This window comes from Ochotona princeps, chromosome 11, assembly GCF_030435755.1.
Source record: "Ochotona princeps isolate mOchPri1 chromosome 11, mOchPri1.hap1, whole genome shotgun sequence".
Taxonomy (NCBI): Eukaryota; Metazoa; Chordata; class Mammalia; order Lagomorpha; family Ochotonidae; genus Ochotona; species Ochotona princeps.
The window spans coordinates 25983187-26007684 of record NC_080842.1 but is presented as its reverse complement, the minus strand read 5'-3'; the positions used below and the strand labels follow the sequence as shown (position 1 = coordinate 26007684).

The 24498-nt window shown below is 44.7% G+C and overlaps 1 protein-coding gene across 13 annotated transcripts in view; it reads left to right on the top strand.

Moving 5' to 3' along the window:
• TENM3 (teneurin transmembrane protein 3) overlaps positions 1-23344 on the top strand; it is a 614727-nt gene extending 591383 nt beyond the window's left edge. For all 13 annotated transcript variants that reach the window (XM_058669959.1, XM_058669958.1, XM_058669964.1 and 10 more), the window contains 6 exons: positions 3767-3942; positions 5098-5333; positions 12916-13212; positions 16034-17645; positions 20223-20353; positions 22266-23344. In XM_058669959.1, the coding sequence (XP_058525942.1) occupies positions 3767-3942; positions 5098-5333; positions 12916-13212; positions 16034-17645; positions 20223-20353; positions 22266-23021 (3208 nt within the window). In that variant the 3' untranslated portion in view covers positions 23022-23344. The remainder of the gene's footprint in view (positions 1-3766; positions 3943-5097; positions 5334-12915; positions 13213-16033; positions 17646-20222; positions 20354-22265) is intronic.
• The last annotated feature ends 1154 nt before the right edge of the window (positions 23345-24498 follow it).

Genomic DNA, 24498 nt, shown 5'->3' with positions numbered 1-24498 from the left:
ACCAAGAAGAAAAGCAGATGGGCCCTGCTGTCCCCCAGCGCCCTTCAGTGCATCCTGCTGTCCAATCCTGTTTCCACATGGTTGTCCATCCATCATCAAACCTCAACATCAAAACATGCCATTGTCCCTGGGTCTCTAGGCCTCTTTTGTTGATTTATTTTATATTTATTTGAAAGATGGAGAGGGAACCAGAGATTGTCCATCTGCTGGTTCACTGCCTACATGCCTACGACTGCCAGGGCTGGACAGGCTGACGTCAGGAGCCCGGAGCTCCATCCGAGGCAGGGACCCAAATACTTGAGCCATCAGCGGCTGTCTGTAAGCATGTGTGTGCATTAGCAGGAAGCTGACACTGAGAGCAGGGCCAGACCTGGGACCCAGACACCTGCCCCTGAGTCTTCATTTCTGAAGGTTCTCACGTCACCTAAACCTTTGACTGAATTTTATTCTGACTCCCCCGTTACTAACCTAGCTTTTGTATTGTATTGTCAGGCACTTCTAACCTTTTCACCCGTATACTTTCTTCTTTTTTGAAGAACCATCTCACACTCTGAAATTAAGCCATTCCTACCTTTGGTGAGTTCACATGGACTTTATGAAAGGATGGGGCATAGCAGATGCTGGTGTGTTATTTTAAAACCACATTTTTAAATAAGCATCCCTGATACTTTTTTCCCCCTGGTTTATTAAGTTGACAAGGCTGGGAGCCACTCTCTGACCTGTCGCCCCTGCCTCGGGCTCCTTCACTGCTGCCATCACATCAGCCTTATTAAAAAGCCTTACTGTGCTTCAAAGCCTCCCTCCGTGCTGCATAATCCCCAGTGACCAAAACGAGCCCAAGGCTTCCCTCTGCCATCATTCTGCCCTCCACGGGCCTCATCCTCCCTCAGAGCCTCCCCTCCCGCCCCAGCCTCTCCTTCAGCACCACCACCCCCACCCCAAGCCTGGCTCCCCATCTAAATCCATGTCCAAAATCCCCCATCTGTTCCCAGAACTGGCTTAGGTCCATGCTGGCTGGGATTCCTCCCCAGCTCCTGCAGCATGAAAACCTGTCTCCAGACTCATTAACCCTCCAGGGCACACTTTCGCAGTTAGATTTTCACATGTATGACTTTCTCTGTCTCTCCCTCCCTCCCCATCAGGCTTCATAAACTTTGTACTCACAATCCCCTCACACCTTAACCTGCACATAAAGGCTGTGTGCAAACTGTCAGGTGACCAGTTAGGTGAAGCTCTAAGGGCTTTGACATGCTCATGGTATTGCTGGCCTCATGAGCGCCTTTGCTCACACCCAGCTACTTCTCAAAAGGCAACAATTCCTAATGTCCAAGGCCACATGGGTAAGCTGGGGTCACTGAGGTCCCAGCTTATCCTTGTGTCATTCTAACTGTGCCACCTGCAAAGGTTACTCATACTTTTATTTCCCAAACAACACAAGGCGAATAGGTTAGTGTCTGAATGCTCAGCCTCCTGGGCTGCATCATGATGTGCTCAGCATCCTATGATACAAAACACCTGCCCAGCAGGAAATGGGACGCATGACAAGCCAATGAAAGGGCAAAGTCAAAGGTTGGGAAAATGCTCTCTACGGGAGAAAGGTGAAGTCTCTGCTTTAGATTGAATGGCACTAGAAAACATAAACCAGCCAAGGGGTCATCAAAGGGCAGGTCAGTGGCAGCATAGCATCAGCAAGTGAGAATAGCATCAGCAAGCTGCTGGCAGGTGGTATCACTTCTCAGCTTTCAGGCAGCCGCTGGGATTTGCAGGTGGGCAGGTGGACCGGGGGCCGGGTGCACAAACATTCCGGCAACGACCCAGTCATGAGCTCCAGTGAGAGCCTGATCAGGTCACCTATCCACATCTTGTGTCTATTTTTCCATGTTACATAGAAGCATTCAAAGGGATGTTAGAATTTGTTAAAGACCTAATAATATGTTCCTCACATTTTACTATGAGTGTAATGGGAGGCGAGAATTACACCGAGTTTACTGTTGAACTTGAGGCTGGCTTCCTTGACAATTCTGTACCTCTGCTTTGCTGCATAAATAAACTCATGCATGTTGCCTCTTCAAGAGTGATGATTTCTTCAGAAAAGCAATGACAGAAACAGACTACGCTGGATTCCTTTACTGTGGCCTTTGGTCGGTGGTCCCTGCTCTGTTTTTGCAGTGCCTATAATGGCGCTTTAGTGTCTCCCCTCCAGTGCCTGCCTGTGCCTGCCGAGTATCGAGTATAGGTCCCTGCTGCTGGCTGAGCCCCATGGCAGGCAGGGACCGGCTCAGTGCCACCCTGTGCTGCCCAGGCCTGAGACACTTCCCTCTCTGCGTTTCTCTTTCCTCTCTGTGGCTGTCACTGCCCTCGCTGAATCTCTCCTTTGTTACCTGCGATCTTCTAATTGCTAACCCACATTTTTCAAAACAAATTATTCCGGTCTGAAAATTCTTCTTATGCCAGAGTACCACTTAAATTCTTTCTTGGATCCCTTGCTGACAGGTTGCTCCAAGTCTGCTCCTATTATGTTTTCTTCCTTTTCTTTCCTCTCTGATAATTCGTGTCCTTTTCTAACTGCATGCCTTCTGCACGAGTTCTGCTTCTGGGCTTAAGTAACTCGGCCATGGTCCAAGTCTCCATTTCACTGGGAACCTTGTGTCGGTGGAGCAGCCTTAGCATCGATCCGTAATCCAACCTGAAGTAGGTCTGCGTCCAGGAAATTACCAGCTTTTCACCCCATAATTTTGCATTGCTTTTTTCTCTTCAGCTGAGACTGTCATTTTTGGATTTTCTCTTGCTGCTACCATAACAAATTCTTTAGTCAAACTTGGTGTCTTTAACACATGGGGATGAGCACAGGAGCGCTCATATATATTTCAATATTTAACATTTTGATATTTAATATTTTAATGTTTATAAAGGACAGTTCCTCTTATGTGATTAAAAGAGTAACTTTATGCTAATCATTTAGTGTCAAGAAATAGTGTATCTTACTTCAGTAAACAAAATAAATCACTCAGTTTTTACTGTAGATAGGAGAGCCATCAGCACACACACTAACATTTAAATCCCAGTTTCCCTTCACAAAGTAAGCCAATCACTGACCATGAAAGTCTCTAAAGAGCTTTTATTAACTTGCTAATGTCTTAAAGTTCTAAAACATTTTACATATGCAAATATACATGTTCAAGAAATTCATGCAAGATAGAATTTAAAAATGTTTATTGTGGTGGGAAAAAAATTGAAATACAAGCGTGTTTTCAAAATACATTCTGCCAGTGAACTTTCTGAAATCCCCCATGCATGTATGCATTTTTACTGCTTTCCAAAATTATAATGTATATGTGTTATATGCATTTTGCATTGCTGAAGAGGACATCATTTAGCAAAACTTTAAAAACTGATACAACAGTGAATTAAATCTACTTCATAGAAAATGTGGAGGCCTACTAAGGACTTTAATATCAGCAAACATGTTCCCTTTGAAACAGCAAATTAGATGTGCAGGAGGATTTTGGTCACACTTCAAAGAATAATATGCTGAGATGGAGAGCTACCCTGTTTACTTTTGCTCTCACCGGTGAGGTTTTTCTATGTTAAACAGGCTTTTGATTACTTCAAAGCATGTTTGAAGTCCTCACTCTGCATAGCTCATGCACAAAGACAAACACCCTTCCAAATTAACGTGCAGGTAATACTGCTGCCTGCGATATTTACAAGTAAGGAGCCCCTGTCGTTTCCTGCTGAATGCAGACTTCACGCCTCTGTTCTGCAGCTATGACAGTGAAGGTCGTCTGACAAATGTCACATTTCCAACGGGAGTGGTCACAAACCTTCATGGGGACATGGATAAGGCCATCACCGTGGACATTGAGTCATCCAGCCGGGAAGAAGATGTCAGCATCACATCAAATCTGTCCTCAATCGATTCCTTCTACACCATGGTTCAAGGTAACACAATTCTGCATTGGTAATTTTGGAATAGTACAGGTTCCCAAACAGAATGTGGGAACCCTCACATTCCAAGATGTACCAGGAAACTGGAGGTGAAATTAGGAGACCGGGACACAGAATAACCTAGCATCTACTGCTCAACATCTAGCTGCGTCTGTTTAGTAGAATCACATATGATAGTGTTGACCTAGAATCAGTCTTTTCCCATTCCCATTTCATAAAACAAGTTGATCCCAACTCTCACACGCATCCTCGGGTCATTTCGGAGTCAGTCTCACAGTTTTCCGGAGCGCACATTGCCACACTGCCCTCCAAGTGCAGTAATTCGCAACACAGCATGTTGCGTGTGATGTGGTATGGGATGGGAGTGTGCTTAGGGTGGCTATTTTATGTAACCCCTGCATTGTTTTAGCCATTCTGCAGGCAGATCTGTCTACCCAGTACCTCCATAACAGAACCTCTTGCCCTAATCTTTGTTAGACTAATCCTGGAAAAGCCTATTTACAATGGTATTTAATGACTGTGAGGTCATAGCTCTAAGAATAAATACTAAATCTGTGTAAAACTGGTTCTCTTGTTCCATTTTGTAACCACTATGATTATCTAAAACTGGCATTTGTATTTATTTCTTCCACAAATGGGTCCTATGTTGTGCTATTTTAAATCCAGGCCTCTGAGAAGGTGTTTTGTGGAAAATTTAAAGAGGGTTCCCTTTTTGAAGCCAATTTTAGGATACTTGTTGGCATATACAGAGTGTAGATGCTAATCCTCTCCAAGAATTTTTGAGAAAAGACACAGGGATGGATGCAGTGGCAAGGAGACCTCTCAGAGCTTGGGTGGCGCACCCAAGACCACAGCCGCACAATCACTGGGGGCTGACCCCTCACGGCATCAAGTGAGAAAGATGAATCACCTGAAATACAGAAGGAATGTAAATTCCTCTAAAGTTTATCTCTACTATTCAGCCAAACTTCTGACAGCAAAAAGAGGCCAGAAATCAAAATAGTTTTGTGATTACGAAAAGGACACAAACACTCTTCTTTTATAAAAAGCTTCAGCCAATAGCTTAGACATGTGCAATGCCGCTCATTGCACAGTTAGCCAAGTACTTAATTCATATCTAACACTTGCTCTGCTCTGCTTGCTTCTCAGACCAATTAAGAAACAGCTACCAGATTGGTTACGATGGCTCACTCAGAATTCTCTACGCCAGTGGCCTGGACTCCCACTACCAGACGGAACCGCACGTTCTGGCTGGCACAGCGAACCCCACAGTGGCCAAGAGAAACATGACTCTGCCTGGAGAGAATGGCCAGAACCTGGTGGAATGGAGATTCCGGAAAGAGCAAGCCCAAGGAAAAGTTAACGTCTTCGGTCGAAAACTTCGGGTAAGTGATGACGGCACAGTAGGAAGTGCCCATCAGGCCCCCTGCTGCTGTGTGCATTACCCACCCGAAGGGGGCAGGATTTACCTCACCTTCACCCTCACCCATCACTGCCAAGTGTACCTCAGAGCATGAATCATGTCCAGCCACCAAGCCATTCAGATTGCCCATACTAAAAGCCACTTATCTGAGAAAATGTTTGTCTCATTATATCTATGATTAAAAATAAATTCTTCCCTGGGATATTGGAAAATTGCATATAGCACAGTCCAGAAGCTGCATGTCAATCGATTCCTACTCTGCTAATATTATCTTAATGGTCTTGTGCTTCTCCTTGACCTCCTCAATTAACGTGGTGAAGAGGATGAGTAAGAATTGGATTAAATACTGAGTATTTTCCAAGTCACAAATTTGTGCTCAGGGAGATTGGCTAGCCACTGAATGACGAAGTCTTTTCTTTGAATCCACGGTTGTTATTGTTGCTTTGAATTCACAGTATTGCTAGCAGTGTGATAATTCCTTTTTTTAAATTTGTTTTTACTGAAAAGTCAGATCTATAAAGAGAAGGAGACACTAAGAGAAAGGTCCTCCATCCACGAACCCACTCCCCAAGTGGCCACAATGTCCTGTGCTGAGCCAGTCTGAGGCCAGGAGCCCCCTCCAGGTCCTAAGGCTCTGGGCCATCCTCTACTGCTTTCCCAGACCACAAACAGTGAGCTGGCAGAGAAGTGCAGCAGCCGGTACACGAACCAGTGCCCACATGGGATCCTGGTGCGTGCAAGGCTAGGACTTTAGCCACTAGGCTACCACACCAGACTCAGTATAGTATTGCTGATGAAGCTAGTGTAATTCAGCTTTGCTAAAGGTTTTCTGCATCTCCTTATGGCTTAGTTTCTTATATTACAGGCCAAATATACCTAGACAGCAAGCTGTGATTAATGATAGCAGTTAGTAAGGATAGTGTCGATGAAGTACCAAAGCACAGGCTGCATGGATCCACCTTCAGCCACCGCACTCGGAACCTGATAGAGTCCTTTCTTTGAGAATACAGATTTCATCTTCTCAGATAAACAGATGATTCCTGCTACCAAAAAAAAAAACCTTAGAACAAAATAAGAATTTTCACCACAAATGTCCTTTCTTCTGCACCCAAAGTGGTTACATTATTATCATAACAGGCCAACATCATTTACTGTGACAGCCCTTCACACTAAGAAACCATGGCTAAATTTTGCCTGCGGCTATTTCCAAGAAGTAGAAAGAAAAAAAAATCCGACCACTGGATGAAACACAGATGGGGTCCAACTCTGACTCTACTTCAATTGCAAAAGACAGGTTGCAGGAGCCAGGAAGGCTTTCCTCTGGTCTTCCCTGGACCGTCAGGCCAGTGGGAAGAAAGGGAAGAAAGGGCAGTTCCACACTTGGAGGGAAGAACAAGGTTAGGGTTGAAGATACATTGATGGGCAGGAAAACAAGCTTCAAGCACCTGTGGGATCACTTGATCTGCACCAAAGTAAATTCTGGCTCCTACCTTATGCTACTGAACCTAGGAATCAGTCATTGGAATCACGTCCCCTCTGCTGCTATCCCTACCTGCTTCTTCCATGGCCCCTGCTTCCGTGGCCACTGCCAACTTCAGGCTGATTCCCAAGCTTGGTCCTATTCAATGATTGCTGAAGCAGGGGTATTGTGTTTGCACACACACTTTATCACAATATACAAAGACACCACTTTCATCCCTCAACGATGACATGGTACTTAACTAGCACCCAAGACATAGGAGTTCTCCATCCGGCTCCACTTGTGACCAGTAGCAAGCCTCAAGGAAAATTCTAACGTTCCTGAATTTCAACATCCTTGTCTATGCTATGATATCCCCATCATGATGTAGCTCACACACTATTTTCTCAAGAGCAACATAGTATTGTGATCTAGACGTGATACACTCATAGACATACCTATGGTACAGACCAAATAAAACGTACCTTACACTGCTTCCCTGCCACACAATTGTTACCAGAATCAAACAAAAGCTTATAACAATACTTGAAGGTAAAACGTAGGGCTAGACATACCCCAACTTCAACCTAGACTTTCAACCACAGATGCAAACCCTGGGCATTCCTGTGCACACAGCAGTTGAGTGGAAGAGTGATGAGCTTGGTGATAGGAAACCAGTGGTACAAGGAGGCAAAGCGAGAGACACTTCTTCCGGAAACTGACCACAGAGCAAATTCCCTGCTGTTCTTTGAGACTGCCGCTAGTTCAGAGCGTCTTATTTTCTCAGTGACACTGCTCTTTCAGAACCATGAGGGAGGAGACACAATCAGAAACTTCTGATTCTCTACCTCCTCTCAGGGTGAGGAAATTTTTTTTGCCAAAAGCTATCTCAATTTTTATAATATCAGTTGCACACCATGCAAAATAAACAACTTAATTTGCCTGCTATAGATTTTGAGTCCTACCTGCACTTCCCTTGCAGAACCAGACCATTCTACTGGGGATTTGAAAAGAACATCCAGGGAGGGTGTGACGACATGAAACTCTGGTTTAAGGACCACCCCTAGAGTCAGCCAACACAGTGAAGGGAAAGGAAGAGAAAGAAAGGAGACCAGGGTGCCCCAGGACCGTCCACATCACCCCCAGAAACCGTGGCCATGCCACAGCTTGCTGAAACAGTATTTCCTCTTCCCTTTCGTTACTGTGACTAGAAAGTCATGTTGAAGACTGTGACCTACATTTTGCTCTGTGCTTGACACACGGTGAGCACCTGGGTATTTATCCAGTGAATGAAAGATTGAAGGAAACCAGCCTCCCAACATGGATCAACCAACCCCTTCCACATCGAGAGCTACCTGAGAGAGGAGCTCTGTGAACAGCGCATGCTTGGAAATGTCTGACTGTGAGATAATACAGACATCATGGGTTAAAGACAGACAATAGGATACCATCCCAAAGTGTGTCTATGTCTGTTACACAGTTGGATACAATAGAGCAAGTGGTGAGAGGGGCCAAGATTGGGAAATGGAAGGTTACCTAAGAAAGGGGCAGTGTGAGGCACATTGTCTGTGAAACAACACACAGGGGCACAGGTGCATCTGACAGCAGTGGGGAAAGGCATAGCAGAATGAAGACAGCATCGCTGCTTGTTTGCTGTGACTCCTTGAGATTGGACACATGCATCGTAGTTGCTTTGAAAGACAGACGCATGCTTCAAGGCACACATAAGTATGACAACACATTCCGATCATTATTATGCTGGTCACTTCTCTGTGATCTCCTGCCTCTCACTTTCACCCAGGCAGCACTGCCTGTGTGGGCCTGCTTGTGTAATCAGCAGCAGCTCTCAGGGGCAGGGACACAGAAGTGTCTATAGCAACTGATGCTCTGAGAGGACACGAGGACATCTTAGGTGGTCACTACGTGTGCAGGGTAACGAGCCAGCCCCTTCTCACATCTGTCCTTAACATTTTGAATAAGTGAGCATAATCTGATTATGCTGGTGCCTCTCTTTGGGAAACTGTGTAATGTCATTATGACTTGGTTTTTCGAGCATTCCAGAGGGAAAATTACAGCTGCTACCCTGCCAGTATCAAAGGGACAATGGAATTAATTACAATCATTGTGGACATGATCTTTGAAAATGGAAATTTTCCATGCTTACTTGAAATATTGCACTTCACAAAGGAATTTATGGTGATCTCTTATCCATATACATTTTATTCATTTTCATATGGCTGGAAGGATTGATAGAAGGCTTTTCATCTTTAGATTATTTGATTTACCTTGCTATTCCTTATAATAATTAAAAATATTTATTAAAAGACCACTGAGACATGGTAATTCTAGTGTTTTGTATTTTAAAAAAGAAAGGATGAAAAGCTGCTGTGATCTTAACGAGGTACAGTGAGACAGGAGCATGTCCTAGAGTGAGATGGACCCGAGTGTCGCACCTTGTCTGCAACAGCCAGAGGAGAACGCTTGGGCAGGTGTGGAGGCATGGGAAACAAGCGCTCCATTAGTATCTTTGGACATTTTGCATCTTGGGAAACAACTGCTGTTGGTGTCCGGTAATGATGAAAGCCATGGTTTGTGTTGAGAATATGGGAACAAACATGGCTATGTTCTGTCTGTACTCATCACTTCATGTTGAGGATGCGAAAGACACTACCAAAGATGTTTGTCTAGATTTAAAAAAACAACAAAAATAAAGCTTTAACCTTTCATACCACTGTGTGGACACACCAACACTTCCAGATGCTTCCATACAGTGACATGTTTGGTGAAGCAAGTCTCACGATAGCAACAGTGCATCATCCAATTTTCACTTCTGTCCTTTGGTGTCACGCAGAGGCACAAACCAGAGAAGCCGTGACAAGGGACAGGCAACGAGAAGAAGTGCTTCCTGTATTTCTCACCCTCTCATACAACAACCCATCACTGCAGACCTGTAGCCAAGACCCTGATGCTCTAATAGGGGTGGGAAACAGCCAGCCAGCAGCCCATAAAATGGATGCAAAATCATCTGGTCTCTCCCCTCCAGGCAACTGCAGGAGGGACTCAAAATTCAGTGAATCTGTAGTAGGCTACTTTAAAGTTGATCATTTTGCAGGGCCCATGAATGATGTTGTAAATATCCAAATGGCCAATGGCAGAGAAAAAGCAACTTGAGGAAATGTTGCAAAGATAAAGCGGAGTTATAGAAAGCAGTAAAGAAATTAAATACACATTCACTTCAGTGCAAAGTGACACAGAAATACATGGAGCAGTACGGAGTACAACTTCCTCCATGGAAGCCACATAGTCTTTCGTGGCTATTTGAAGGCTGAGATAACCTACAGGAAGAAAACAGAGGGCAAGCCTGAACCTACAGGGAGGTTTTCTTTAAAAACACAGTCTGAGAAACCCAACAGCCTTACAGAAGCCATTTACATTGTGCAAGGTGTCTTCACAAAGCATCACAACTGTAGGCCAAAACCAAGCCAAAGAGCTCAATTCTGCCAGTTACCAAGTTCACGGAATAATAAATCTTACTGTTCTACACACTTAAAAACATATTTGAAACATGAGATGGCAGCTTCTTTCCAAGGTACACAAAGCATACTGCAAGCTTGAACTTATTAAGTTTCACAAAAGTCATAAAAGACAGAGAACAACTACATACGGAGACATTTGCACACAGGAAGTGGTAAGCTCGGAAGGCCTCCAGCTGGCCGCTCGGAAGCAGATAGAAATCACTACAGGGAACTGGTCCAACCTCTTTATTTACAGATGGACAAGCAGATTTAGGAAGGCTGAAAGCCTAAAGCCCTGCTGCTCCTGCATCCCATCAGGAATGGAGATCATGCTTCATGCCGCCTGGGGTACACACACACGCACACACACACACATGAGTACACATGAATTTGTACTATAGGATAGCACTGGGATTTTGCCTGCATCAGTTCAGTCTAAAAGGATAAATCTGAAAAATTAAAACCTCTCAGTCAGGGTGAGTGTTTGAGCTAGTGGTTGGACTCCCAGATAGGACGTGGGTTCGATTCCTCCTCCCATTCCTGGCTGATCCCAGTGTCCTGTATTAAGAAGCATTCTGGGAGGCAGCAGGCAATGGCACCACTAAACTGACTCCTGCCTCCCATGGGGGAAGGCCTGGATGGGGTCCCCATTATTGGCTTTGTCCTCACCCTTTACAATTCCACCCACAGTCCTTCCTTTTGATCTCTCTCCTTTTGCTTTCCATGAACTTCATGTAACTCCCCTTGAACAGCTACTTAGAAAACTTTGACTTCAGGAGTATTTTTGCGTGACAGATGCTGAATTCAATGATAAAACACAGAACTTAGTCTTATCTCAAATTTTGTAGATTTTGTATACACAGATGTGTTATATATGTACATACACGTAAAATCTTGCATATATCCATTAAAAATTTTATGGAAAATTGAATTCAAAGAGGTATGTTTTGCGTGTAAAAATTTAAAATACATGCATATGAGGGGTCTTCAAAAATGTCATGGGAAATTCATATTATAGGAGAAAAACGATGCGTGGATTTCAATTCTTTGGGGCACCAAAATAGACTTTTCATTCCATTTTTCTATCAACTTTTTGAAGTGTTGTCATGCAGATGTTAGTGGACTTTGCGGCTGTACATATCAGATCCCAACTTGAAATGGTTTAATTCATGAGTTTTCAACTTTATGACATGTGTTTGTTGTGGTATTAAGTATATTTAACTTAATATTTTTTATTTTTAAAAATTTTTGCATAATCTTACACAGTTGGTTAGGGTACAAAGCGTCAAGGGCTACAGGAAAGTGGGTAAGACCATTGTTTCCACACTAATATCATTTTTCAACTTAACAATATTCTTGATATACATTGAGAAGCAACCCCATGGTTATGGGACATCTGTGTATATAATGAAGTATTTATGTGTATTCCACATACATGTATTTCATTTATATATTTTTATTTACATGTGTCTATGTAATTGCATTTTAAATAGTATATATAATGTATTTATATGTGTGTATGCATTCTATATGACTAATCACTTAGATCAGTTTGGAATTTTCTAGCTAGGACATGGGCATATAGAATTAAAAAGTTTCCTTCTTAACATTGCAAACAGCAAATGAGCATTTTAGGATGTACCACCCCTATAAAGATGTGTACAAAATGAGAGAAGGAACAGGCCAAGGTCTGTGCCTTTAGCAGCCCTCAGTCTGCACACACACCTGCTGCTTGTGAAGGAGAAACAACTCAAGGCCACAGTTCCACTGCATTCACCGCTGCCGGTCTGTGTGTCCCCTGGCCCATAGACAGGGATAGCCAGATTTCATTAGAGCTTCTGGACATGGCCCGTGGCCATGCATGCACACAACCCTGTTGCAAAAACATGGTGCTGGCTGTGGAAACGAAGCCCAGTGTCAGACCGAGTGTCTGGTGGTGAAGGACTCTGAAGTCCCTGCCAGCTACCCAGATGTTATCAAAAAGGAAAAGGCATTCTAAAAACACTGTGACATTTCAACACAGGGCCAAAAACAATGATCGCGTTTGTAACCTCCTGCTATTGAAACTCATTAATAATTTACAGTTGTACGGGTTCCAACTTCTACTTAACTGCTCTTCAAAGGGATGCAATCACGTTTACCACTATGTTTTACTTAACGTAACCATGATTAATTTCCTAAGCAGTTAATTTTCAACCTTCCCATTGAGGGAGGAGCCTTGGGTAATTTACCTACATGTCATTTTGTCACCTTCAGGTCTTTCTGAACAAACTTTCAAGCAAGTACATTTGGTATTCGTCTTATCAGTTGCTTTGGGTTTACAAAATTTAATTGGAAAGCTTTTGAACAAATGCCAGGCTGTCTTTCTGCTTAATAAAACCTTTTAAAAGAGCAGTTAATCTACAGCCTTGCACTTGTACCCAAGAAGTTGCTAAATTAATTTACTGACAGAGAGAATCAATCATCATAAATGGTGTTTAAACAATACTGAAGATTACTCTGAAGAGTAATAAGTAACCAGTGTTGGGAATAGCATGATTTGTTTTATCCTCTCACTTGTGTTGTAACAGGTTAACGGCAGAAACCTCCTTTCAGTCGACTTTGATCGAACAACCAAGACGGAAAAGATCTATGATGACCACCGGAAATTTCTGCTGAGGATCGCCTATGACACATCAGGACACCCAACGCTCTGGCTACCCAGCAGCAAGCTGATGGCCGTCAACGTCACCTACTCCTCCACCGGTCAAATTGCCAGCATCCAGAGAGGAACGACTAGCGAAAAAGTAGATTACGACAGCCAGGGAAGGATTGTGTCCCGGGTCTTTGCTGACGGTAAAACTTGGAGTTACACATACTTAGAAAAGGTACGCTTGTACACTCAGGGTAAAACTGGGAAACCACCCAAAGCAGTTGGCGGAGGGGAAGGTGGTAAAGACCAGAGGCGCATGACTCAAGGTCCATGTATTATTCTAAGCATCACTGTGGACGTCACATTGGCACAGCAGTGATGAATTTCTGCATTAGCAAAGTAGTTTCTCCTTAGTTAAGTTCTACTATCGGAAACCCTTTTAAGTGATTTATGCTATAAACAAGCAAGCATTCACACTGTCCACCTGCCAAGCTTCTAGGATGACAACATCCACAAATTAGACCTTGAGCTTGTAAGTCATTTGTAAATAATTTCCATGCTAGCTCCTTCATTTAAGAAATAGCCATACATTAGCACAGTTAAAGCTGTCAGTTTTGTGTTATTCCTAGCAGAACTTCAACAGAGCCTTTATAAAAACATGGAGCTCCTATCTGCACATTGTTAACCAAAAGAAGTTGTTTTCCTAGAAAGCCACAGCTGAATTCAGGTAGTCCGTGGCGTCTCTCTTTCCACCTTTAAAAGGTACACATGCCCCAACCTTAACAACTGTGTGCAGAATCCTCAGGAAGCTCTGTGATAGGTGGCTTGGGTTACTGACTAGGTCAGGAGGGAATAAAAGCAAAAGGAGAGAGTGTTCTCCCTGTAATTCCTCACTTAACAAATAGAATGCAACAAAGAGCATATTCGTGAAATTTTTTGATTTGCCTTTAAAGCAAACGTTAGCACTAAAAAATGCTTTCATTTTAAGGTGTACTATCGCTCAAACCTCAAAGCACTCCACCTCCAATTACACCATAGCAACACTTTGTCTCCACCCTAACATCAGAAACCCCCCAAAAAAGTCACAGCCCCTTACTGTGCTCACATCACACAATCTCATTCCTCACCAAGAGGTGCCCTGCGCAACTCCTGTGTGTCCCCAACCCTCTACACTGGAGTTACCCCACCCGATCAGCCTGGGCGGCCCGCACACAGAATGCTATTTGGAAAAAGCAGCTTGGACTCAGCACTCACTACACCACCCTACTGCCTTAAGGTGTCCTCCAGCTTCCAAGCACTTCCAGGAAAAGTCCCCCAACACACACACACACACACACACACACACACACACAGAGCTCTCTCTCTCTGTTTCTCTGTCTCTTTACAGACCAGTGGAACCAGTCCCTCCTCTTGCAAATTCACCCATCAGCCCTCTTTGCTAGAGCATCACCCTTAGGGCAGTGGGCTCCTGCTGTTGGATCACAAGCCCCTCTACTAACCATCTACCTCTCTAGCAAATTACTCAACTGGTTACTTGTCCAGAGTCCCCAGGCTTCCTACACACATACCCATATTTCTGTCACATGGGAAATACTTCCCCTCCAACCTTTAATGACCCTGGGCCACTTCTTCAAGTGGCCTAGGATCCCTGTGCCATTCCTGGATCAGTTTTCTTAATGTGTGTTACATGGAAGGGTCAGAAACATGATGGTGATGATCACACACGACTGGAATCCTTTAAACAATGTATCCTCATAGACAAGCCACTGTCACGGGCCAGCACAGGCGGCATCCAAAATCATCTTCACACATCAGTGCTCCAGGGAAGGCTTTCGCACTGTCTCACCCAGGTCCCTAAAATCCATCTGGTTTGGTAAGAACAGACTCAGGAAGTCACACTTTACTGCCATCAGACAGGCTTATAAAGAACTATGAATCAAGGGCCTGACTCCTGGGAGTCCAAGCCCACCTTGGGAGAACACAGACAATTAGAATGTTTCTTACACAGCCTGGCCACAGAAGTTGCCACTAGTGGATGTACCAACAGAGAAGCTTCTGCAGGAGCCTGAGTCGTGCCAGCTTTTTGTACTAATGGTGTGGGAGTGGGGTGGAGGGGAACAGGAGCCCTGAACAAGAAAGAACAGACTCCTGCCCTGAGCTCACACACTACTCAGCCAGGGCTCTAATTGCCCTCACAGGGATCAAGGCAGCCTCCTCCGAGAGGGGACCCACCCAAGCCCTGGGTGACCCCCAAGGAGGGCTTTCCATTCCATGTTGGGCTAATAGGTCAGTACCCTCTCATCCTCCTGCAATGACTTGAAAATAGTCCAAGCTTGTTCCTAGTTACAGATATATTCACAGTTTCGCTCCAAAAGAGTATATCGTCCAAAATGTAGATTTTATTGTCAGGGCAGATGCCTTCTGGAAACTTCACCAAAAAAAAAAAAATCTAAACTCCTATTTCTGTTAAGGGCCTTTCCAGCCGTCATTTGCCATGCGATTAATTTAGCACTGATTGTTGACATTGGCGCTTTATGTTCATGTTACACATTTTGGGCTAATTTTATGTCTGTTCTTCATAAAATAAGTTGGATGATTTTCTCCTCCCCCAGACACATTGGAAATTAAAATGTGATTTAAGTGGCTCTTCAACCAAATGAGGGGGAAAAGCCACCTTACTAAATAATCGCTAATTATGAGTAGGACTGCCTTTCCCAGATGCCGTTTCCTCCCTGAAATATTGTCTTGAAAGCAGCAGCTTTGCTTGTGCCTGTATTATAACTTACCCAGATCCATCGACAATCTGCTGGTTGGCTGCTAGTGCCTTGGAAGGAAAATGGTGCCGTCATGACAAGTGGCTCGTGACACAGAGCTTGAGCCCTAACTGCACAAGCATCCAAGCAGACTGGGCAAGCAGGAAGTCCTGAGGATGTGTGAGGTCAAGGATAATGCAGGCATTCATGCAGAATCTTGGTGTGTTTGTGGTCACTAAGCCTGTTTGTGTTTCTTGCCTTGTGCCCCAGCACCGGGTAACAACGTGTGTTCCCTCCTTACAGTCCATGGTTCTCCTCCTGCACAGCCAGCGCCAGTACATCTTTGAATATGACATGTGGGACCGCCTGTCGGCCATCACCATGCCCAGCGTGGCCCGCCACACCATGCAGACCATCCGCTCCATCGGCTACTACCGCAACATATACAACCCCCCGGAAAGCAACGCCTCCATCATCACTGACTACAATGAGGAGGGGCTGCTTCTGCAGACGGCTTTCCTGGGTACCAGCCGGAGGGTCTTGTTCAAATACAGAAGGCAGACCAGGCTTTCAGAAATTCTATATGATAGCACCAGGGTCAGCTTTACGTATGATGAAACAGCTGGAGTCCTCAAAACAGTAAACCTCCAGAGTGATGGTTTTATTTGCACCATTAGGTACAGGCAAATCGGGCCCCTGATTGACAGGCAGATTTTCCGCTTCAGTGAAGACGGGATGGTAAATGCAAGATTTGACTACAGCTATGACAACAGCTTTCGAGTGACCAGCATGCAAGGTGTCATCAATGAAACTCCACTCCCCATTGATCTCTATCAGTTTGATGACATTTCTGGCAAAGTTGAGCAGTTTGGAAAGTTCGGAGTCATATACTATGATATTAACCAGATCATCTCCACAGCTGTAATGACATACACAAAGCACTTCGACGCCCACGGCCGCATCAAGGAGATTCAGTATGAGATATTCAGGTCACTCATGTACTGGATTACAATTCAATACGATAACATGGGTCGGGTGACCAAGAGGGAGATCAAGATAGGGCCCTTTGCCAACACGACCAAGTATGCTTATGAATATGATGTGGATGGACAGCTCCAAACAGTTTACCTAAATGAAAAGATCATGTGGCGTTACAACTATGATCTGAATGGAAACCTTCATCTGCTGAACCCGAGCAACAGTGCACGGCTGACCCCTCTGCGCTACGACCTGCGAGACAGGATCACTCGCCTGGGTGATGTTCAGTACCGGCTCGATGAAGATGGCTTCCTGCGCCAGCGAGGCACAGAGATCTTTGAATACAGTTCCAAGGGGCTCCTAACCCGAGTTTACAGTAAAGGCAGTGGCTGGACGGTGATCTATCGTTACGATGGCCTGGGAAGGCGGGTGTCTAGCAAAACCAGTCTAGGACAGCACCTGCAGTTTTTTTACGCTGACCTAACTTATCCCACGAGGATTACTCACGTCTACAATCATTCCAGTTCAGAAATTACCTCTCTTTATTATGACCTCCAAGGACATCTTTTTGCCATGGAAATCAGCAGTGGGGATGAATTCTACATTGCCTCTGATAACACCGGAACACCCCTGGCAGTTTTCAGTAGCAATGGGCTTATGCTCAAACAGATTCAGTACACTGCATATGGCGAAATCTATTTTGACTCTAATATTGACTTTCAGCTGGTAATTGGATTTCATGGTGGCCTGTATGACCCACTCACCAAATTAATCCACTTTGGAGAAAGAGATTATGACATTCTGGCAGGACGATGGACGACACCTGACATAGAAATCTGGAAAAGGATCGGCAAGGACCCAGCTCCTTTTAATCTGTATATGTTTAGGAATAACAACCCCGCAAGCAAAATCCATGATGTGAAAGACTACATCACAGGTTAGCAGACTTTTTTATTTCCTTTCCAAGTGCTGAATCCCTGTAATCATCGGGTTGATTCACAAAAATAACAAGAATTCCTTAACATTATACTTCCCTCAGGAAAAATCAGATGCCATTTTTAGGAGTATTCGTTTGCCTATGGAACCAGAGAGAAAATAGCAAGTGAAAGGAAGTGAAACAGTTCCCTCCCATGCTGACAGTGCCCGAGACCACAAGCTGTAGAAATGACATGGAATATGTTCATGGAACAGAAGTGACACAGGGCGGGGGGGACCATAGCGGACTCAGAATCCCAAAATTAGAGTTTTAATCCCAATTTCTGTCCTACAAGTTATATGACTTTCTATGTCAATTATAAAATGGGAGTAATTGTGCCTGCCCACTTTGTAACCTAAAACACAAGATACAATTCTCTATTAAATAACTGACAAGTGTGACCTGCTGGCATTTTAGAGTATAGGTACAAAGCTCTCGTAAGGATCATCAGTGTGACACACAGCACACTGTGGCACAGCGGCTCATCCACAGAGCTGCTTAACTCTCTTCACCACCATCACCTTAGGACGATAACGAAGCCTTTTCCCCTATGAGTTGCTTAGCCGGTAGAACCTCTTTCTGTCTCCACTTCTGTCACAGTTTTCACTGCCATCTAGTGCAATTCTTGCACAGTGACACAACTAATTTACTGTTAGTGTTTCTGCCAATATGGAGTGCATTTTTTGGCACTGTATATTTAAGATCTTTCCAAATCTACTGCACCTGTTCTTTTAGTTTTGCAAGATTTAAAACACCGGATCCTACTTCTGCCACCACAGAACGAGGATATAAAACAGACACAAGATCTTTGCTAGCCTTACCCCTGATTCCCTCCATGACCTGAGCTCTTTCCTCATCCTCCACGGAGAGAACTCTGAATCCTTCCAGTCCTCAATTAAGCTTGCACAACCAACCTCCCACATGGAGTTTTCTGCAAGAAGGGTTTTCCTGTTTGGTTTGGTTGTGGCTTCTCTGTTTTGTGTCAGAGACTCCGTCTTCACAGTTGTCGGTACAGCTCTTTGCAAAGGCCGCCCGGCATGCACCTCTCAGGATGTTCCCCAACGCGCTGCCCTGTGCAGCATCCCGGCTCGGTGACACCCTCAGGGGAGTCTCACTCAGGATTCACTACACATCTGCATGCACACTCCACTATTTTAATGGTGCATTTCAGAATTTAAGATGGGCTCATTTTCACTGTTGCATAGACTTGTTTTGTGTAAAAGAATATTTGCCCCGATACTCCAGCATTTGGGAGAATGTATTCTCCCTGAAGCATAAGAGCCACTGATGATCTTAAGTAATCCCTCAGCAAAAACAAAACCACCACCATCACAAAAAAAAAAAAAAGAAAGAAACCAGAACAAAACCTATCACTTCCCACTTGGGATTTCTTTCTCCCCACCTCCACTAGCATTCCTCCATCTATACGAGGGGGAATATCACTGGTTTTATAGCCATGTGATGCCTGGACAAAGGAGCTGCCAGCCAGGCGATGAGGTGAGAGTTTGTGCCCCAGAGAAGGAAACAGGAAACAAGTGGCTCTCCATCATTCTGACAGGCAGTTTACCACTGGTTATTTAAGGGGTGTTGACAGGGCCTGGCTGAAAGGGCTGGAAAGCCCACAGCTCCTGAATTCATCCTCTCCTAGCAACATGGACTGAAGGGAATGCCATAGCAGCATTTTCTGAAAAACATCAAAAGAGATGGAACAGCATAAAATATATTAGGTGAAATGCAATTTCAAATTTTCCAGCAATGTGCTTAATATATAAAATAATCTACACCCAACTGTACTCATAAAGCTGCAAGCCTGCTGAGTAGTTCTGTAACATTATAACCTCCAGAAAAGAATAAAAGCCTTATTCTGGGCTTAATGGCTTTTGGAGTCACATGACAATATTTTAAAATACCATTTTAAAGGTTTCCAGGTTCTTTGCCCAAAAAGTTTGTCTCCACCTGTGCACAGTGAGCCCTTGAAGTCCTAACCGATGGTAATCCAAGCTTCCATACTCAGAACCAGTTCTGTCAGCTTTGGGCATTCGTCTTTAAGAGTCAGCTGTTGATGTTAATACTCTCAATTTAGCAGTTTTGTTCATAGAAAATGGGTTGTGGAAGTCCACATATCCTTGGGTAGTTCCTTTGAAAAGCTAACAAGATACAGCTTCTTTTTTTGAGACTAGTGTAACTAAAGCAAATTTCACTTGTTTCCTACAACTGTGTCTTTGTCATACTGCTATGCATTGTTGCACTTTTTCTCAGTATTCATTGCACAAGATACAACTTAGCACATATGACAGTTTATCCAGTCTAAGTGTCTATTACTGTACATTTTTCTGTGTCATTTACCATAGTGCTGCAATTGAGGTTATTGTCTTCATATACAAAAATAGAGTGGGTTCTGAATTGTATGATACAGCAAACGTGTGCTCTTTCTCAGGTCATTACTGGTTGAAATTCTGAATTTTTTAAGGTAAGGATTTAAATCTATGACAGCACAAGGTAGACTAACACCTTTCATGTGGAACATTCTCCTCCTAGATGTTAACAGCTGGCTCGTGACATTTGGCTTCCATCTGCACAATGCCATTCCCGGATTCCCCGTTCCCAAATTTGATTTAACACAACCTTCGTATGAACTTGTGAAGAGTCAGCAGTGGGATGATGTGCCGGTAAGACAGAAGCAGCAAAGTGACCAGTGGCTCGCTCATGTGTCTTATTTACCCATTCATGATCACACGGCCCTGTGAAAACTGCTTTTAATCGTTTAGACCCTTTTAGGGAAGAAAAACAACGCTTTGCTCTGCTTTTCTATTCAGCAAACCAGGGGCCTGTTAAACAGGCTTAAATTGGTTTTTACTGATGGCAGGAGGAACATAGAAAAATATTCTCAAATGGTAACTATATTCACAAGCTTATTTTTGAGTGCTGAGTTTCTGCAGAGAGCCCCATGCAAGCCCATTTACCGCGTGTGGAACATACAGGCAAAAACACAATCACCAACAAGGCCAGGGATTCCTATTACAACTAGCAGCCCACAAACAATGCCACCAGTCCCAGCTTCTGTAAAACATTAGCAGTGCTCTCCAGGAAAGATTAAAAATAAAACTGTGTTCTGGGGAGGCACCACCTACAGCCAGGTGTTCACGGAATTTTTCTGAAGATAACAAGAGCCCTGTAACCGTTTAGAGAAATAAAAGGAATCGAATGAAAAATTGCAGAGTTGAAGCTGTCATTTCGGAAGGTGGCACTTTTAATTTCCACCATTCAGAGATCAGAAAGAAATGCACAACAAAACCCCAGGATTTCTAGCTTAAAGCAAGAATAATTAGAGATCAAGAAATTGGGTTACCCCATAATGATAAGGAGAAGAGAGTGCAGGGTTTCTTAGATTAATACCCCCCCGAGCAATTTCCTATAATTTCAGTGAATACAAAGAAAAAAGGCAAGCCCGGTTCACATTCACACACGCACTCCACAATGTCAGTATCTCCGTCTTCTGGAATGTGTTTCATACTTACTATAAAAGCATTTTTCTTCGCTTGTCACTTTCACATTTAAAAATGAAAACCCATCAAATTTCTTGCATCTGGGAGCCATTTTAACAGCTCTCATCATGAATACATCTACCCTGATACAGCGCCATGAAGACATACCAAAGTTTCCTAACGCACTTGACCATGCCCGTCCTAATTGCGTAAGACTGTCCTACAAGTCTGAAAACACTTAAGTCTAACGGCACAAATGGACTTGCCAACTTTTTTGTTTCCTAGGCAGCCTTTTAAATATGGTCCAAATTCTCTGTCAGAGAAGTGCATCGTAAGGAAGGCTTGGGGAATCGGAGGCCAAGACACTGAGGCTGCCCCGCGTGCAGAACACGAATGCTTCTTTCTGCTGCTTCAAACGAAACAGATGTTTCCATTTGGGAAAGGCTGGCCAGACATCTGGTAGTGCCAGAAATGGCTGAGCAAAGATGCCCTGCATTTAAAACATGTGCCAACCTCGATGGGCCATTGTCTCAGTCTGCAGAAAACAACGGCTTGCCTCAAGTCATAAATATCCAGCCCCAGTTGCCTCCCCACCGCCTCACCGCTACACATTTTGGTTCTGTGAATACATGCGATTTTCAACCGCAAACTGTTGCCCTCGATAGGGCAACTTAAATTTCTGAGCCTTTTGAGTTGGATCCAGTTATTAAACACACACACAGACCAGCCTTTCTGACTTCTCTGTGCTTGGTCCCCAGGGCCAAATAAACTGGCTTCTCCCCTGTAGGGTGGGAATAGGGGATAAGAACACTCTAGACCTGTGAAAACGAAAAATTTTTAATGTGATGGAATAAAAAAAAAAAAAAAAACTTCTTCAGTTCACATTTCAAAAGCGTTTTGCTCAAATTCTGGGGAGGGGTCCTTGAAGCGTACCCTTGGCAGAACCAGAGGTATCAACGCCTTGCCCCCTAAGGCCCCAGCCTGTCCAGGGTCAGGTCAGGAGCCGGAAGGTCAACCAGCAAGCCTGGCTCTCTGGCCCTCTCAGGCTACCACACATGTGCTTTTAACTGCCCCTCTGTTGTGTTTCGCTTTTCAGCCCATTTTCGGAGTCCAACAGCAAGTAGCCAGGCAAGCGAAGGCCTTCTTGTCCCTGGGGAAGATGGCGGAGGTGCAGGTGAGCAGGCGCAAGGCCAGTGGGGAGCAGTCGTGGCTGTGGTTCGCCACCGTCAAGTCACTGATCGGCAAGGGTGTCATGCTGGCCGTCAGCCAGGGCCGCGTGCAGACCAACGTGCTCAACATCGCCAACGAGGACTGCATCAAGGTGGCAGCCGTGCTCAACAACGCCTTCTACCTGGAAAACCTGCACTTCACCATCGAGGGCAAGGACACGCACTACTTCATCAAGACCACCACGCCCGAGAGCGACCTGGGCACGCTGCGTTTGACGAGCGGCCGCAAGGCGCTGGAGAACGGCATCAACGTGACCGTGTCGCAGTCCACGACCGTGGTCAACGGCAGGACTCGCAGGTTCGCCGACGTGGAGATGCAGTTCGGCGCGCTGGCGCTGCACGTGCGCTACGGCATGACCCTGGACGAGGAGAAGGCGCGCATCCTGGAACAGGCGCGCCAGCGCGCACTCGCCCGGGCCTGGGCGCGTGAGCAGCAGCGTGTGCGCGAGGGCGAGGAGGGCGCGCGCCTCTGGACGGAGGGCGAGAAGCGGCAGCTGCTGAGCGCCGGCAAGGTGCAGGGCTACGACGGGTACTACGTACTCTCGGTGGAGCAGTACCCGGAGCTGGCCGACAGCGCCAACAACATCCAGTTCCTCCGACAAAGCGAGATCGGCAAGAGGTAACCCCCGGGCCGCCCTTGCTGCTGCCGAGACCCCCCTCCCTCCCTCCAAACTGGTTTGCTGCATTTCTCTTGAGCCTAAACCACACATTTTTGTGCAGAGTTTTCTGTAGCACAAATCCCAATCGGACTCTCCAACATAGAAGAGCCTTCCAGGAGAATGGTACTATTAAAAAAAAAAAAAGATAAAAAATTAAAAAAAGAAAACTACACACAAAAGCAACTTTTTTTCTGAATGACCTTCAAGGTGATCGGCTTTAAAGAATATGTTTACATATGCATTTCGCTGCACTCAGATGGACTGAAAGTATTAAGAGGAAAAACAAACGAATCCATAAAGGGAAAAAGGCCTAACCATTTCGCTGTGGGCTGTGGGCCATCCCCTTCCTTTGAGGCACTGTATTTAACCACGTACAAAATGCATACAGTGTTTCCAAACAGTACAGCACTGTCGACCTTGGCTTACAAGAAGTAGTCTCTGCTAGGATGTGATCTCTTTTCTCTGTTCATTGTAACATTGTGGGGGCAAAGTTACTGTTTAGAGACAACCCAGTTCTGTGGTCCATGTGCTGCTTTGTCAAAGGACGTTGGCACAAAAGCGACTTCTGCTCCGGCGGGGCAATTCATAAGGGATTTGACAATGCTGATGCGGTTTGCCTTGGGGAGAAAAGTGGTAAATAGAATCCTTGTCGCTGATAAAGCAAAGGAGACCCTGATTTTTTTGTAAATTACGTGAGACAAGTTGTTTATGGATTTTTATATGAATTACAATTTACTGTACATCAAATATTAGTCTCAGAGGAGTTAATTTATGTAAAGTGTTTAAAAAGTTTATACTTAAAAAATAAAATGATAAAAACATGTGAACTGTGTGATTTTTTTAAAAGGATTGCACCTTTTGTTATCTGTTATAGCTGTACAGTATAAATCGTTATATTGTAGAGATATAACAACTTATGCCTATAATGTCCAGAAGTGTTAATATTTTTGTATTAGGTTGAAAAGAAAAAGTGTGCAACTTTCTATCACTAGCTGGGTAGGACAGTGCAATCCTAAGTGGGTGGCAAATCTGAGACCTGTTCCTTTCTCTGCCTTCTTTTTCAATGAGCCAGTGTCCTCAAACATGACCAACTCAGAGGCACGGTGGGAACACTAAGGCTGGTGGAGTGGAAACAGAAAGTCAAAAGCCTCCCGGGAGGAGGAGTTTCTGCCCCCTCTTGGCCCCCCAAAGTCAACAGGGAGTTGATAGAGCCAGTCAGCGGCTTTACTGCCACTGTTCCTCAAAGCTCCATCTCACGATGGAAGCGAGACCCCATCAGAAGGCCAGGGACCATTTGTGGGCAGAACATGTTCTGATGGCATTGTGACCATACACAGGGGTCTTCAATAGCTAGAACAGACAACGGGACGGGACGGGGCAGTGGAGCATGGCCCACAGGGAGCCTGTCGGGGCACCCTGCTGGTACGGCCTTGAGCCCTCT